Genomic DNA, 14,528 nt, shown 5'->3' with positions numbered 1-14,528 from the left:
TGTGATGTATTTAAAGACAAACCCTTAACAATGAGAACAGAACAATGTTATTTCACTTACCTAATTGAAATTCAGCTATATTAATTATGAAGCATTGTTCTAGATGAGAAATTTTTGAAAGGAATTTGTTCTACAAAGTTGAGATGGTATTTCTGTACCAAACATTTAATTCAACAAAGGATTAGATTACATCAAAAGTGATTGAATCTGAACAGAAAGTAAACAAATGCATATTCAAGAGAGTTTAATATGTATTTTCTGAATTAGAAATATCACTTCCTTAAATGAATGAGAATTTCTAGTGTCATGACCCATTACTCCCCTCCCCCATCACTGAATTACATTATTTATACATATAATACAGAGCTGATTGCAGTTGGAAACAACAATATTAAAATAAATGTTTAATAGATACAAAGGATCTTTTTTTCCACAACATAGTTTTTCTGGTGTTTGGACACCAATTTTAAAGTAATTTCTATTAGCATTAAACTATTCAAGTGCAAAACAATTCTGTTTTAAAAATCTATGATTGCAGCATCCATCTTCCTGAATAACATTTTGAAGCCAGAAAGTAATCACTTTCATTTTCCATGAGTGCATTCCAGGCTGTCTTCTAGTCATCTCTGGTTAAAAAGATCAGTGCAAAATAAACAATGGTGAAGTACTAGTTTAACCATTGAACTTACTTGAATTTAAGAAACATACTTTATTTTACACTATATATATATATATCTTCTATTTATATTATTTATATAGAGAGATTAAATTACACTGAACTTGAAAAGTATAAAGAAAACCAAAAATGTTACTATTTTTTCCTGCAGCACCAAAGGAAGCTTTTTTTTTAAAAAAAAAAATAATGAAAACTCTTCCTTGGGTGAGCAGCCTAGCAGTATTAGCTGTAGTAAGAACCCATTACATTATTCCTTTGCAAATTACTATGTGATTCACATAATTCCATGTTTACACTCTGCCACATTATAATTTGTGATGCTCTTTGCCTGAAGAACAGCTCCTGGTTCCACTGTCATTACTTCTTGTCCTGCGTTCAGAGATTTGCTAGCAGTAGTGTGATGGCTATACTACAGTTCCACTTGGAGAATTGGCCTGGTTTTGGGATGACAATAAACCCTGCAAACAAAGCAGTTTACATTAATCCAGCAAGAGAACCTGACATTAATTTTATAAAGTTCTTAGCCTGAAGCTAAAATGAGTATAATTTATTTTTACCACCGCTTGCTTACTTTAGGCATCAGCACCTTCTTTCCTACAAAAGAATCTAAGCTGCTATTGTGTCGGTCAAGCAGCACACAAAAGAGCTTTCACTAAGTAAGAAAGCGTGTGCATTTATGACACATGGTGAATCTGATCCCAGCACATGATTTAATCTGCCTTGCATTTTTGAGTCATTGTGAACTGCGAAACTTCAAAAATCATACATCAAAAAATGATCAGCATTTTATTAGGGTAAAAACAACCAAACCTACTGCAGTATCAACAAGTTGGACACCTAACCTGATACAAGGAGCCGCTCAGTCTCTTAGATGCTATTGAGTATTACAAGCTTTGAATAGAAAAATAGATTATCTAACAAAGTAGTTATTTTGGTAATTTTGAGAGAATGAAACACTGAGCAAGAGTTCAGTAAAGATTTCCCATAACAATTTAAGCTTGCATTCAGGAAAACTTTTTTACCAGCTCGTTTAACTACATCACCATTCAACTAAAATGAGACTGACTTCATTTCAGACAAAATCCCACAACAGCGCGGCCCCCCTTGCCAGATGGAGGCTCCTGTTCTGGATTAAGGCAACCATACCTTACGGATAAGATATCAATAGATAAATTCCATTTCAGATTTATGTATAGTAGCCCCTTTTTAATCATTCACATAAAAGTAACTGTATAGCAGACTTATTTAGGAAAAACTTAGTATCAAAAAACCCCCGATTTACTCTTCTTGCAAGGTCATTAATTATAAAATTAAATGCCAGCAGGCTGAGGAGCACAAAGGCAGCTAAGCTGGAAGCACACCAATGAGTACCGCTGTGCAACTCCTTACTACGGAGGCACAATAAACACCCTTTTAGCAATTTCTCTACATGGCTACCAGCTTAGGTTCTTACCTCAAAATTAAGATCCTGTGACTCAGATCCATCAAACTCCACAAGCTCAGGCAGCAAATAGCATACAACACAGAATTGGGTCACATCTTCAGAATCTACAGGAGCTCTTTCTTGCTTGGATCCAAGAACTAAAGGTCATGATGGAAGAAAACCCTGACCATAGAGAGAAGAGGTGGAAGGCAGGCTGGGCTGGCTGGATTCGTCATCAAGTTTCTACTAAAACCACAACCCTTCCTTCTAAAAAAATAAAAAATAAAAATCTAATCTACCACTTCAGATACATTATGAATCTGGATAAATTTGTAGGATTTATAGCAGGCTCTGCATCTGCATGTGCACCCCATTTTACGTTACATTTATAAATAATAAAGTACGTGGTACTTAATATCTTGTCCTCCATAGATCACAGCTGCAGGAACTAGAACACTATTTTTACTGGTTTATGTAGTGGATAACTGATTCAAACCGTGCTGAGGTAGGCTGAGGTGAGTTGTTCTTTGAACTTGACACTCAGGATGTGCAAAGACACGGCATGTTTCACAAGATGAGAACAAAAAGTTTCCTAGCCATTAGTTAAGGAATAGCTGGTGAAAAAAGGCAGAATTTTCAAGCAAACAAGCTACTGAAGCGCTTCTGAAAGTTTTTACCAAGAAAGTTTTGTTCAAGCATGATGAAGATGAATCAGAACTCTATAGTTCGTTACCGAAGCATTCTTCAGAAGGCTATTAAATCCAGCAGCAACTGGAAGGTCTTTCTTGCCCGAAGATTACATCCACTAAGCAACTTTCAAGTACCCTGGAAAAAGACGTCCAAACGTATTATTTCCAGTCTTTAATAAACCACTGATCCAAACTGTTTATATGCAAATATGTGCTTTATAAGCACATAGGAAGTGCTAGGGATGGCATAATATTAAGTCATTTTCAGCAGGCTCATAACCATGCTATACAGATGAAGAGAAACAAGCACTGTTTAATATCGGATTGACACTGTAATGCAACCACTTACTGGGAAACAAACTGAGATGTCATTCATTTTCCTGCAACTCCTATAGAAACAGGTGGCACAAACTGAAATTCAGTGTGGTGCCTTGTTCCCCATGAATTACCAGACACTCTGAAATCAAGTTCCAAGACTAGGAACAAGGAGTCACTTAGCCCTGGTTTCATCTCCCAGGCCATGAACACTCCCTGTTTTAAAAAGCACAAGTGCAGTGCAGGTGGCTCTGAGTAAGCAAATACTAGCTACTTCTTACACTTCAATCCTTGCTCTGAATTAATTCTGCAACTCTGAGCAGGAAAGCCAGAGGAACACCAAAGTGGAAAAGATCTCAAGATCAATATCCTTGTGCTACTGCAGACAGACGTCTCAAAAATTTTCAAGTACTGCCTTAAAACTTTACCAGGCTACAATGGCCATTCCACAACTTCACTTCTGTGGGAGAGAGCAGAAATTTTGTGAGTTCTTCCACATACTTAATTTCACAAGACATCTTAGACCTTAGATGTTCATACAAGAAAAGCAAGAATAGGAATTTGGGTTTTAGGCACAGAAGTTTTACCAAAGTGGTGCGTGTTCTCTGTGGGTCCCAAGTAACAAAGATTTTCTAAAATTTTGCCATTATATCACAGCCTTTCAAGCAAGGCCACTTAAGCAGTTGGTGTAACATAGGAAACTTTAAAAAGACTCATTAGAAAGCAAGTGACAGCTCAAAAAAAGTTACCCTGTAAGAGTCTGATCTGTAATACAAAGGGTGTGGGACTAGAATATTTGTAGTTGCATTCTCTGGGAGTAACACAATAGAAAAGGTCATGAAAAAAAATACAGAAAGCTCCTGCCTGTAAAGAAATAATAAAGAAATCAGTGCAGTGCTTTCTGTCATGAAACCACCCAGTCTAGTCATCCAGGTGGAACAAAAGCTGCAGCAACTTATCAGCGCGACAGCAAAGCTGCACAGTTTAACAGCTGTGACAGAAAACACGAAAGAATCAAGATGCAACAACTGCAGATGTGCTGTGCCCTACAGTGCACCAGCTGAAAGCTTAAAACCAAACAGATCGCACTGAGCAAGCAGCAGAAACAGATTAAGAAACTGTTCCAAAAAGTTTTGAAAATAAATGCAGTCTTTTATTAATAGCCTGATTTTGTCAGCATGTGGGTCTAGCAGGGGGTGGGAAGTGGAACAGTTACGAGACTCAAGTCAGGAATCTGATAAAACAATCTTCATCGCAACCTCCGAGAGGGACCTCCAAGTAGGTGCTACCTCATCTGCCATCTCCATGGAACGTGGCCGAAACGTGCCTCTTCTGCAGAGGTCAGTATCATTTTTCTTGCATCAGTTAGCAATGTGAGAGCAGTGAAAAGCCCGTTTCAGCACGAGTTGCTAGGGCTATTCCATATTTATCTGTGCGTTCTCTGACTTCCCAACACACAGGACTTCATGTATTTGGTAAAGATAGGCTCGTGTGGGAAGGAATGAAAAGCCGTAACAAATACGACCAGTAAGGTCATTTCCACCCCAGGTTCATGGCACTCATAGCTGTGGTCTGGTCAGAAAGACCCGCAACAGCGTTAAGACCAACCCTCCTCACAATTCATGAGATTGCAGGGGGGTCTGGGGTTTTTTTTTACGTATTTCAGACATGCTCCAGCCAAAAGATATGAAACACAGTTTCACAGAAGAAACTAATTCTATGGAGGATCAGCACATAATTGCTGTATTTAAAAAAAAAAAAAGCATAGGAACATACTACTAAGTATGAAAAAAGCCCTCAGTAACTACCAAGTTAGTATTTTCTTCATTTAAATTAGACAGGATTAATTGGAGCCAAAGATGCAATCATGCGTAGTTTTACTGATCTAGACAATAAACTGCGAGTCTGGACATGTAAGCAGGACCTGGAGGTTAATGTCTGGGTGCTGCTTCACGATGCTCTTGGCACACACTCAGCCTTCGCTCCTTCGGTAAAACAGCTCAGCTGTCTCCCTGTAACTCGCTGGACGTCAGAACTCCTCACATCTCTCCTACCTTCTGTTTTGAAATGGAAAGGTAGGAAATACAAAGCAAAGGGTCCAATGTAACAACCAACAAATGCCGGGGGCGGGGAAGAAAGTCTCATAGTACACTTCACTAATGCAACTCAACCAATTAAAAAAAAAAAAGGCTGATTTAACAACTGCCCATACAAAAGTGGCACCGATTTGTTAAACCATTTCTGCTATAACCAGTACATGAAATAATGGGTATTTATTATCTGCAGAATATTCCATGGGTAGTTTATTCTTGTCCAGAACTGGGATATTCCTGGAGTCATTTGACAAAGTGATCTGGACTGAGCCCTTCGCCTGACAGAAGAGCCCACGGTCCAATACGGTATTTGAGCAATAATAATACACCAGAACGGAACGAGACTTTTCACTTTTCTTTAAAATTCTGTAGTCAAATCACCTGAATTGGTTTTAAGATTTGCATGAACAAAATTTCCAGCAGTTTCTTATCCAAATGAATCAGCATTTATTAGCGTCAGTCTCCAAACAGCACATACTCACTAAATCAGGTATTAATCTCTAATGCAATCAGAATTAATTGAGAATGTTCAAGGAAGCACATGCTGAACATTCATGTAACACATTACAGAGAGATATTCTGTATGGGATTTAGGGGGATACAGCAAAGCTGATACCTATCTTTACACAGTCTAGATGTTCACTAAACAGAATTTTAAACGTATTATTTGTCTTCCATTTGCCTTTTTTTTTTTTCCCTTTTCTTTGTTCTATGTTACAGAAAGGTATAAACGCTTAAACCATTTGACACCAGATCATGTAAACGCATATAGTAGCATCAAGGAGGTTTCACTTGCAACTTCTCTTCTGGGTACATAAAGGAGTTCTCCTTACAGAGTTGTATCACCATTTTACTCATTGTCAACAAAAAGAAAATGCAAGGCTGCTAGAAAACCAGCAGACTAAAACTAACTAAAGATCTGCCTAGTGGTATTAGGCAAGATTACTTCAAGACTAGTGTATGATCGGCAAATGGAAGATACGTGTGTTCAAAAGAAAACAAACAAACAAAAAAATTAAGATGCAACTGCCTGTGTGCTGGGAAAAGCAAAAAAAGGCTTTTGCAAGCAGAACCCCGATCTCACTCGAGCAATAGGAACTTAAGATCCATTTAGGTTGTAAGGGCTCACATGCTTAGGAACAGTTGTTTCTCTAGCTTCCTGAAGCTACAGAAGTTGGTAAGGCTTAAAACGTTCAGATTAGAAAATAATGATATTGAGTTAAACCAGGGAAACCTCAGGGGAAAGCATATGACTTAAGGCAACCCCATTTGGGTTAGTCTTAACAGAAGAAGAAATGAGCCAAATGAATTTGAGAAGATTGATCAGCACCTACCTAAAGTCCAACTTCAAAAGCCAGAAAATAATGTGACAATACAAGTCATTTCCTTGAGAAGTGTGTGCAACATTATTAAAGACAAGCAAGATGACATTTTCAGTTTCAAGACACCTTTTGCCAAAGACTCCTATGACCACAGAACCTGTGGAAATTAGTTTTGTTTCATGCTTACACTGACTGTTGAGAAACTGGTTTTACCAACCAGTTCTTGCATCATTTGATGTAACTGGATGTTGCCAGAAGTTTTCAGGACGGATTTCACTTTGTTCCTCCACTGGCACCTGTTCTTAAATATACATATCTGTTATATATATATATATCTATATATATATAATCACACACATATAGTGGTCAATCAATACCTACTGAAGTACCAGAAAGTTTCCAAGTTCACGTAAGAAAGATGACTTCCTCAGCTTTAGTCTACACAGTTATTTCTGCCTAAGAGACAGAGTCCTACCTTGGTTAGACTTTTTCACTGAAATTTCTCAAAAGTGCCTTTGAAACACTTCAGTAAATATTATTTGTTTGTCTGTCCTTGATTGTATGTGTGGATTGATTGTCCGTTGATGTATGTCCTTCATCAGTTAACACCCAGCCACTGCTGCAAGGGTGACAATCCCTAACCACTCAGATGGAAGGGCAACATCTTACGTCTTCACCTAAACAGGTTCCAAGAAATTTTGCAGCCCAAGTTTTTTAGTTTCAGTTCAGGCAAGTTTAGTTCTAGACTAGCCATCATTTTTCTAGACAGAAAATGCCTGAATCATCCGTGTAAGCCATATCCTCGTGGCTGTAAATTCAGCATTCATTAGGTAAATGTCACAATCTAAAGCTGGAATAAAGAACATGACCCTGCACCAGGGTCCGCAGAGGAAAGAGCTCCTGTAGAGTCCTAGAAGGAATGACAACGCTCTGCCTCAGCTCCCGCTTGACAGGTAGGCAGAGAAAATCTAGATACATTCGTGTCAGTGTTTTACTGAATCTAAGTAAGTTTGACAAGTATGCTATTTCATATAACTCTAGTCCTAAAAAATTAAGTATAATGAGAAATGACCTTATCAGCAAGATTTCACCATCAAAACGTGTGCACCGTCTTGAGATGAAGTGAAACATTTACTCAGAGCAGGTTACAGGATGCAATCAACTTTCTTTAAAGTACGGCAGGTTAACAGCTTTCACTGTGGCCGTTTGTTCAGCACAGTGTGATAGCGTAAGACCACCTAAGGACTGCAAGATAAATTAACACTCCAGTGTGGAAAGGACTATTGAAAGTTATCTACATTTACAGTTCAATCACACGTTTTTATTTAACATCAGTATACAGAGGACAACCCCAGCAAGTTATTTTGTAATGTCAAGTATTTAGTAAAGTTCTTCAGCTGTAACAGTGACAATAGTACAGCTAAAAATAAGCAGTATGAAACAAACATGGATCTTCTTAAAATTATAAATATACCAACAATACTTCTTAAAGCTTAATTATTGCAACAGTTAAATTAACAATAGGTCATGTTAGAAAGGCTCTATGAAATTTATTCAAGTTGTCAAGAAATTAGATGGAAGTGTAAAAAGGAAATACATATGAATTTTACTTTTGATTTTCACTAAAGGTAGTCAATACAATTTTGTACAGTATCACCTAACATGTCAATCTTTAACAAACTCCAGCATACAGAATTCATAAAATGCAGAAAAAAATAGTTTAATCTTTACATGTAAATTGACAGTAAATTAACTGACACAAAATTTATTATTGTAACATAAGCAGGCCAGCATTTTAAATATTAATTTAGTAGCTTTATGTTGTTAAAGGGGCAGACATATACAGTCATTCCAAGTACATAATCAAATTTTAAGAGGTGATAATTCAGAACATGGGTTTTCTAAAAAGTGTTTAGTAAAAGTCATGTTATTTCCTAATCCAGACATCCTCATCATAAAGCCTTTACAGGGTTATGATCTCTCCTGGCTTTAGCGGAGCCACTAGTCACACCTTCTCACACACGCACACGTGCAAACACACATACCTTGCTATAAATATCACACCAGTGTTCTCTAGGTTTAAATTCACCCCGATAATGCGGGTATGCCATGTGCAACTTTGCTATTATGCACATTACAGAAAGCTTCAACTTTTCGCATGGTAACCTGAAGTCATACAGCTGTGTTTCAGTTTTACTATAATCATCCCTGAAGTTTATACAGATACCGTATCACGTTGAAAGAAATCTATTTGATAGTACTTAAATACCAGCAATTGAACTTCAATTGTAATGATGAAATGCTCCTTTCCATTGAGGAAGAATTAGTACGTATAGCTGCTCATCTCACTCAAATATAGTACATGAATGTTTAAGTACTTTCACTAAAACAGAAGTCATACTAAAACATGATACTGTACTACAATTGTAGTTAACTAGAAAATTCAAGGATGTTATAATTTAAATCTAAGTTCTCCTGTACAATAAGTCAAATAAATAAATTCCATGTGCATTTGTTTTACAAAATGGTAGCATGTTTATCTTGCTAGGTTATACACTGCCATTCCGCCTGTGCATACTTCTGGCCAATCTTACCTTGAGCTTTCTCACCAGGGAAACTACTCAGCAACTTTCATTTAGACATGAGGGAGTCTCTGTACAAGACGGTGAACGGGTCATTCTGAAGTCAGACACAGAAACCACAGAGATAGGTCCTCTGACCACTAAGTTCAGAGAAAACTTGTTTTGCATATCCAGGTACCGCTTTGGTTTTTTGGGGGGTCTGTGGGCTGGTTTTGGGGGTTTTTAAATTGCTTCTGCAGGTCCCGTAATTCAGTTTGAAGTAGCTATAAAGATGGCCTGTGAAATTTACCTTGCTTCCTGTTCTCTGTTTTCAGGCTAATACAACAGCCATGTAACCCCATTTAAGTTTCCCATCAGGGCCTGGGAAAGATGGGGGAGAAGCGACAGCTAATTGTCACCACATTGAGAAGCAAGTTCATACTCCTGTTAAGGCAACCTGTTTTTCTCACCACCCTGAATCTTCTTCTGCAGAAACAGGCTAACAAAAAATGAAGTAAAAAATTAAAACCTATGAACCCTGAGCCTCATTCAATTTGTTTTTAACTGAATTTTTCCATTCACTTCACCTCATACTGATCGGGAGTTAGTACAACAGTTCTGGAAGTGTAATGCAAGAACAGTATATCCAGTGAGGAAGCTCAAGGTATGATCATGTATACACTGAATTAGTAATTCGGAAAGTTTATAAACAAACTGTCAGGACACTCTGTAAGCACTGCACGGCCTATCAACTATCGTAAGGATCATGGCTGAAGAGACGTTTCTGGATTTGTTTTGTTGGGGTGGGGTTTTTTCCGTTAAAGACAGCACCAGCCCAACCAGAAAAAGGAAGAAAACTTGTCATACACTGTCCAATTATCCACTGTGTCTTTTGATGGCTATTAAAAATGCAAGGGGAAGGGTAGCACTGCCTCAATGGAAATCACGTTAAGACACTGCAAGCCTGCTTCAGTTTTCCATCCAATTCTTTCTTTAGCCTGGCAGTGAATTTAACGAAGGCCTTTTGAGGCAATAATGGAAGCAGCAGCAAGATTCAGAGGCTTTCACTCTAGAGTTGGCAGACAAAAAAGTGACGGAGTTTTAAGATCACTTGGGGACCCACACTTCAAAAGGAAGACTAGAAATAGCAGCTTTAAACCCCAGAGTAATGGGACAGCCTAGGATAAAACAGCTGGCGAAACAGAAATGAATGGTATATAACCCAGTAAGAAAGACATTACCATGAGTGTTTTATAATTTGACAATATTTCATTAAATAAAATTATTAAGTGCTTTCCTATAAACAAAAAGGATGCTCATAACGCCTTTCTGGCACAAATATTTTCCTATCAAAGCCCTGTAAACATGCCACCAAAATTTAGTTTTTTACCAGCAGAGTGAGCTCACTAGAAATGCAAGTGAAATCAGAAAAACAAATTCATTTGAAAACCTCTAAGTAAATACTTCCTAAACAATATGGCATTTACATCAGTGTGCAATATATTAATTTTGAAAGTGATTAACTTCAGCATGAAAATGACTTACCTGTAATTAAAGTTTTCCATATTGGCCAATACATAAATCCTGATTTTTGGTACTGCATACTTTATCTCTGAAATATTTGAAATGTCATATTCCAAATCAAAGTCAATACACAAAAATGTTTACGTTACACCCAGTCTAACAAAACCCACCTCAGCCACTGAAAATAAATTTAACAGCGTAGTGTTTAGTAGTACGCAAAGGAGTACTTTTAAAACAAAAAGACAATGTAGGTCACAATAGAAATCTGAGGCACTGCTGTACACGTATAAAGTTAATTCATAAGACGTGAATTGCACCGAGTGACAGAAGTGATAACTGCTTTAGTATTTTCATTTAGGACAAACATTTTAAATAGTTTAGTGTTTTAGAGGAGTGTTGTTGTTTTTTTAAATTGATGCTGGATCTGTAGTTCTTAAACAAAAAAATACTTTTAGGTAACACCCTCCTCCCTTCTCCCAAGAAAAGGGTTTACATTTTTTTAGTTTTAGATTCAACCTGTAAATATGCATTAAGATGCAGACAGGACATAGCTCTCTACGCATACCTATGTTGTGACAAATCTTATAACATCTCAAAGAAAATTATAAACAGTTTTAAGAAATATTATTTTTTACTTCAAAGTTTATAGCAATGAAGACGTGGTATATAAATATATACAGTACCTCCACTTTGGAAGTCAGATTTACGAACCAAACTGTTAAAACCTAATGAACATCAGACTTTCATTTAGGTTGCCCAATGTGGCAATATTCAGGTATTGCCAGATTATTTCTTTTTCTTCAGGTGATAACCTACATACCCTTTCAGAAATTTTTCACAAAAATAATGGTTCTTTTTTACTAGATCAATTCTGGTAATGTTGTTATAGCTGCGCTTCTTTAAAATGTTACTGACAAACAAAGCTACTGTAGCACAAAGTACTTTTTAATGAAATAATCACCATGTTAAGCTTCATTCAAAATTTAGCTTGCTATACACTGGACAGAAGAAAAATAAAGTTTTATCTGTGTTCAAGTGCATTAACAACAACAGTTAAAACTAGTAATATATTTTAATGAAGGTTCAACTGATAGAACAGGTGCCATCCAAAAGCATGAGCTTGTCAATGATCGAGTTGCCTAACAAAACTGACAGCAATATAGCACTGAAACTACTTAAGAGAAAGCTTGCATGGTTTTCCCTAACTTAAGAAATACATAAAGCAAGACCTAGCTAAAATTAGAGTTCCTTGGATAATACAATTTCAAGAGCACAAACTGCAGTCAGTAAAGGGCGCACAATTCTGTGCATAAAATGGCTAATGTCTTCGTAAGAAGTGGTTTTACATTAATGGCAGGCCACCACAGAAAAGTATGGAGGAATAAAACACTTTGGTTTTAATTTTTTCAGAGGCTCACATTTCACATTAGACTTAAAAGCAGCAGCTTTTCACAAGCTACTCATTGGGAGTGCTGTATTTTCTAGAAAACATTAGAAGGATTATAATTATTTTAGTGATTGACAGGTTTTACTTCAATTTTTACATAAATAGCTTTCACCATATTGTGGTTATGTTTAAGTATAAGAACACTGATCAATAGTTTAGATGCACAGTATTTATTTCTTCTGCTGGAAGGCAACTATACTTAATAATTGTATCCAAGACACTTCAAATCATTCAGAAATATGGCATGCAGTATCCAAAAGTATGGCTCTGAGGATTTTTTTTTTTTTACATTAAGCATAAAGAAATTTTATATTCAACATTCATTTATATTTCAAGAAAACTACCTATTCAGAGTTCTAGTTCTTTGATGCAGCATTAAGGATTAAAACTTACCACTTTACCCGGCCTTGCCCATGTGCAAATAAATCCCTCCTGACAAGCAGTGACTATACAGTCTTCAAGAAAAATTAACACAGTCAGTCTTTCATGTGCTATCTTTTTACAGATAAGAGGCTCTAACAAGGGAACATCTTCCATTCGGGGACAGAGAGGTGTTCCCAAAGTTTTAGCTGGGTCCGTTTTGGTTTTAGTAACTAGGTTCAGTTTGTCACTGCTCTTGCTAGATATATGTCCCATGCTATGATTTCTCTTGTGATCTTTTTCATGGTGTCTTTCCTTCCGATCGTGTAGTGACAAGGTTGCAAATTTACTAACGCCAGAAGCAATGGCACCATCCATGACACTGCTTTTACTGCCAGCATTTGAGACTGCAGAGTGTGGAAGGCTGTTTGACCGTGGAAGAGGAGGGGGTACAGAGTTTCCAGGTGTTGTGATACTGTTTCCATTACTTCCTGGGTTAGTTCCACCACTTCCAGCAGGTGGACTTGTGGCATTCATGACATTTGTATGTGTCCTTGCTCTTGAGAGAGGTTGGTGGGGAAAGAGGATATCTTCTGTAAGATCCCACAAACACAGCTGTGTGTCCTGGCCTACTGAACCAAATCTGTATGTAACACTTACTGGACGACTGTCTGTAGAGTTCCTTTTGGACAGCCTAGATTGCGTACTATTTGCTCGATCTCTGCCAAAATGAAGGTCTTGGAAATCCTCATCACTTCCGCTAAATTCCATCGGGTCACTCTCTTCTACACTAGTGGTATATGGATCAAACGCAACAACACTGACCCACGATTTATGTCCATGGCCTCTGGCTATTACTCGACAGTCCACGAAAGACCAAACTGTTACCAAGTCATCCTCTCCACCTGTCACTATGTATTTCCCATCAGGACTCCAACACACACACAGCAGTCCTCCAAAGTAACTTTTCATTGTACCATGCAATTCCACTGAATCAAAGTTAAACACACGAAGAAAACCATCCTGGCTCACACATGCCAAGAACTTCCCATCTGGGGAAAAGGCAAACTCATTCAGGGCACCCTCACCTACTGTCCATTTAAGCAGAGGGTTTCTTGTGGATTTACTCTTGCAAGTGTGAACTGCAAAACTTTCTCCTTGTTTAAGTAGCTGGTAGTGCGGGGCTGTGGTACCACAAGTGTGCTCCACGTTATACAAGTACATATTGCCACTGGAATGAGCTACTAGGAAAAGGCTTTCCGAACCCGGTACCCATTTTACACAGGTTACTCTGGACTTGTCTATTAGTCTCTGTGAAAAACAAAGAAGATACACATCAGAAAGTCTGAAAGTTAAAGTTTTAACGATTAACTATAAATCTGGTCTTTCTGGGGGGATGGAGAACAGTACTTAAGCAAAGTGAACTGGGCTTTCTATAAAGGAGCTATGTTACTGCATTTGCAAAAAACTTCTCTTGTCAGGCAGTGAAGAGGAAATTATTTTTAGACTAAGTGCTACCAAGGGTTATTATTATGGTCCAATCGCATTCTACAATGAACATACTTCAATCAAGCCAATCTGTTGTTATGAATCTAAAGGTAGTGTTCTTAGGTTTATTTTTCACCATGAAGAGTGTGAGAAGGAAATAATCAAGAAAACACAGAATGAGCTAAAGGGAAAAAAGGCAGTTACTCATCTGTAATACGCAGCAAACAGGTTACAAAGCAACAACAGTAAATTTAGATTCTGGTTTTATCTGAAATCACAAACAAAATCCATCCTCTGGGAAAAAAAAAAAAACCAAACCAGAAACAAAGAGGCTTCAGGAGCCTTTACCAGCTTTCACTGACTGAGGGAGGAAAAGCTACATACACAGTGATCCTGTTACCGTGTGGCTGGGAAGTTAGTAGTTAATGCACGTGGATCAGTGAATTCTGAAAGTACAATGTACTCTTCACCTTGGAATCCCCACACTCCAATTACTTTCCATTTATTAGCCAAAGACCTGTCAATACTCTCAATTACCACCTGATTAAGAAGATTCCTTTAAAGAAAAACATATTAATAGCAATCACTGCAAAAGAATGAACACACACATTAAAAAAAAAAAGAATCCTG

At 37.5% G+C, this 14,528-nt stretch overlaps 1 protein-coding gene and 1 long non-coding RNA gene across 11 annotated transcripts in view; one reads left to right on the top strand and one right to left on the bottom strand.

The window, feature by feature from the left end:
* Nucleotides 1-144: 144 nt before the first annotated feature.
* Nucleotides 145-14,528, bottom strand: part of WDR20 (WD repeat domain 20) — a 48,124-nt gene continuing 33,740 nt past the window's right edge. The window contains exons 3-5 of one of the 10 annotated variants that reach the window (XR_008745698.1): nt 12,444-13,721; nt 7,591-7,763; nt 145-1,134 (exon numbers count right to left, since the gene is read on the bottom strand). Coding sequence is in view for 5 of the 10 variants with exons in the window: in XM_055795355.1 (XP_055651330.1) it covers nt 7,677-7,763; nt 12,444-13,721 (1,365 nt within the window). In the remaining 5 variants the exon portion in view is untranslated. Of the gene's footprint in view, nt 7,764-7,817; nt 13,722-14,528 lie in introns of those variants that run through there. The other 9 variants (XR_008745707.1, XR_001227372.3, XR_008745700.1 and 6 more) reach the window with 9 other exon arrangements.
* LOC129783805 (uncharacterized) lies at nt 7,394-9,543 on the top strand. Its single transcript, XR_008745715.1, has 3 exons — nt 7,394-7,471; nt 9,131-9,274; nt 9,415-9,543. It is a non-coding gene; the product is annotated as an uncharacterized LOC129783805 (long non-coding RNA).

This window comes from Falco peregrinus, chromosome 1 (genome assembly GCF_023634155.1).
Source record: "Falco peregrinus isolate bFalPer1 chromosome 1, bFalPer1.pri, whole genome shotgun sequence".
In the NCBI taxonomy this organism is placed as follows: Eukaryota; Metazoa; Chordata; class Aves; order Falconiformes; family Falconidae; genus Falco; species Falco peregrinus.
Note: the sequence above shows the minus strand (reverse complement) of the source record. Positions and strands in the feature narration are given on the sequence as shown.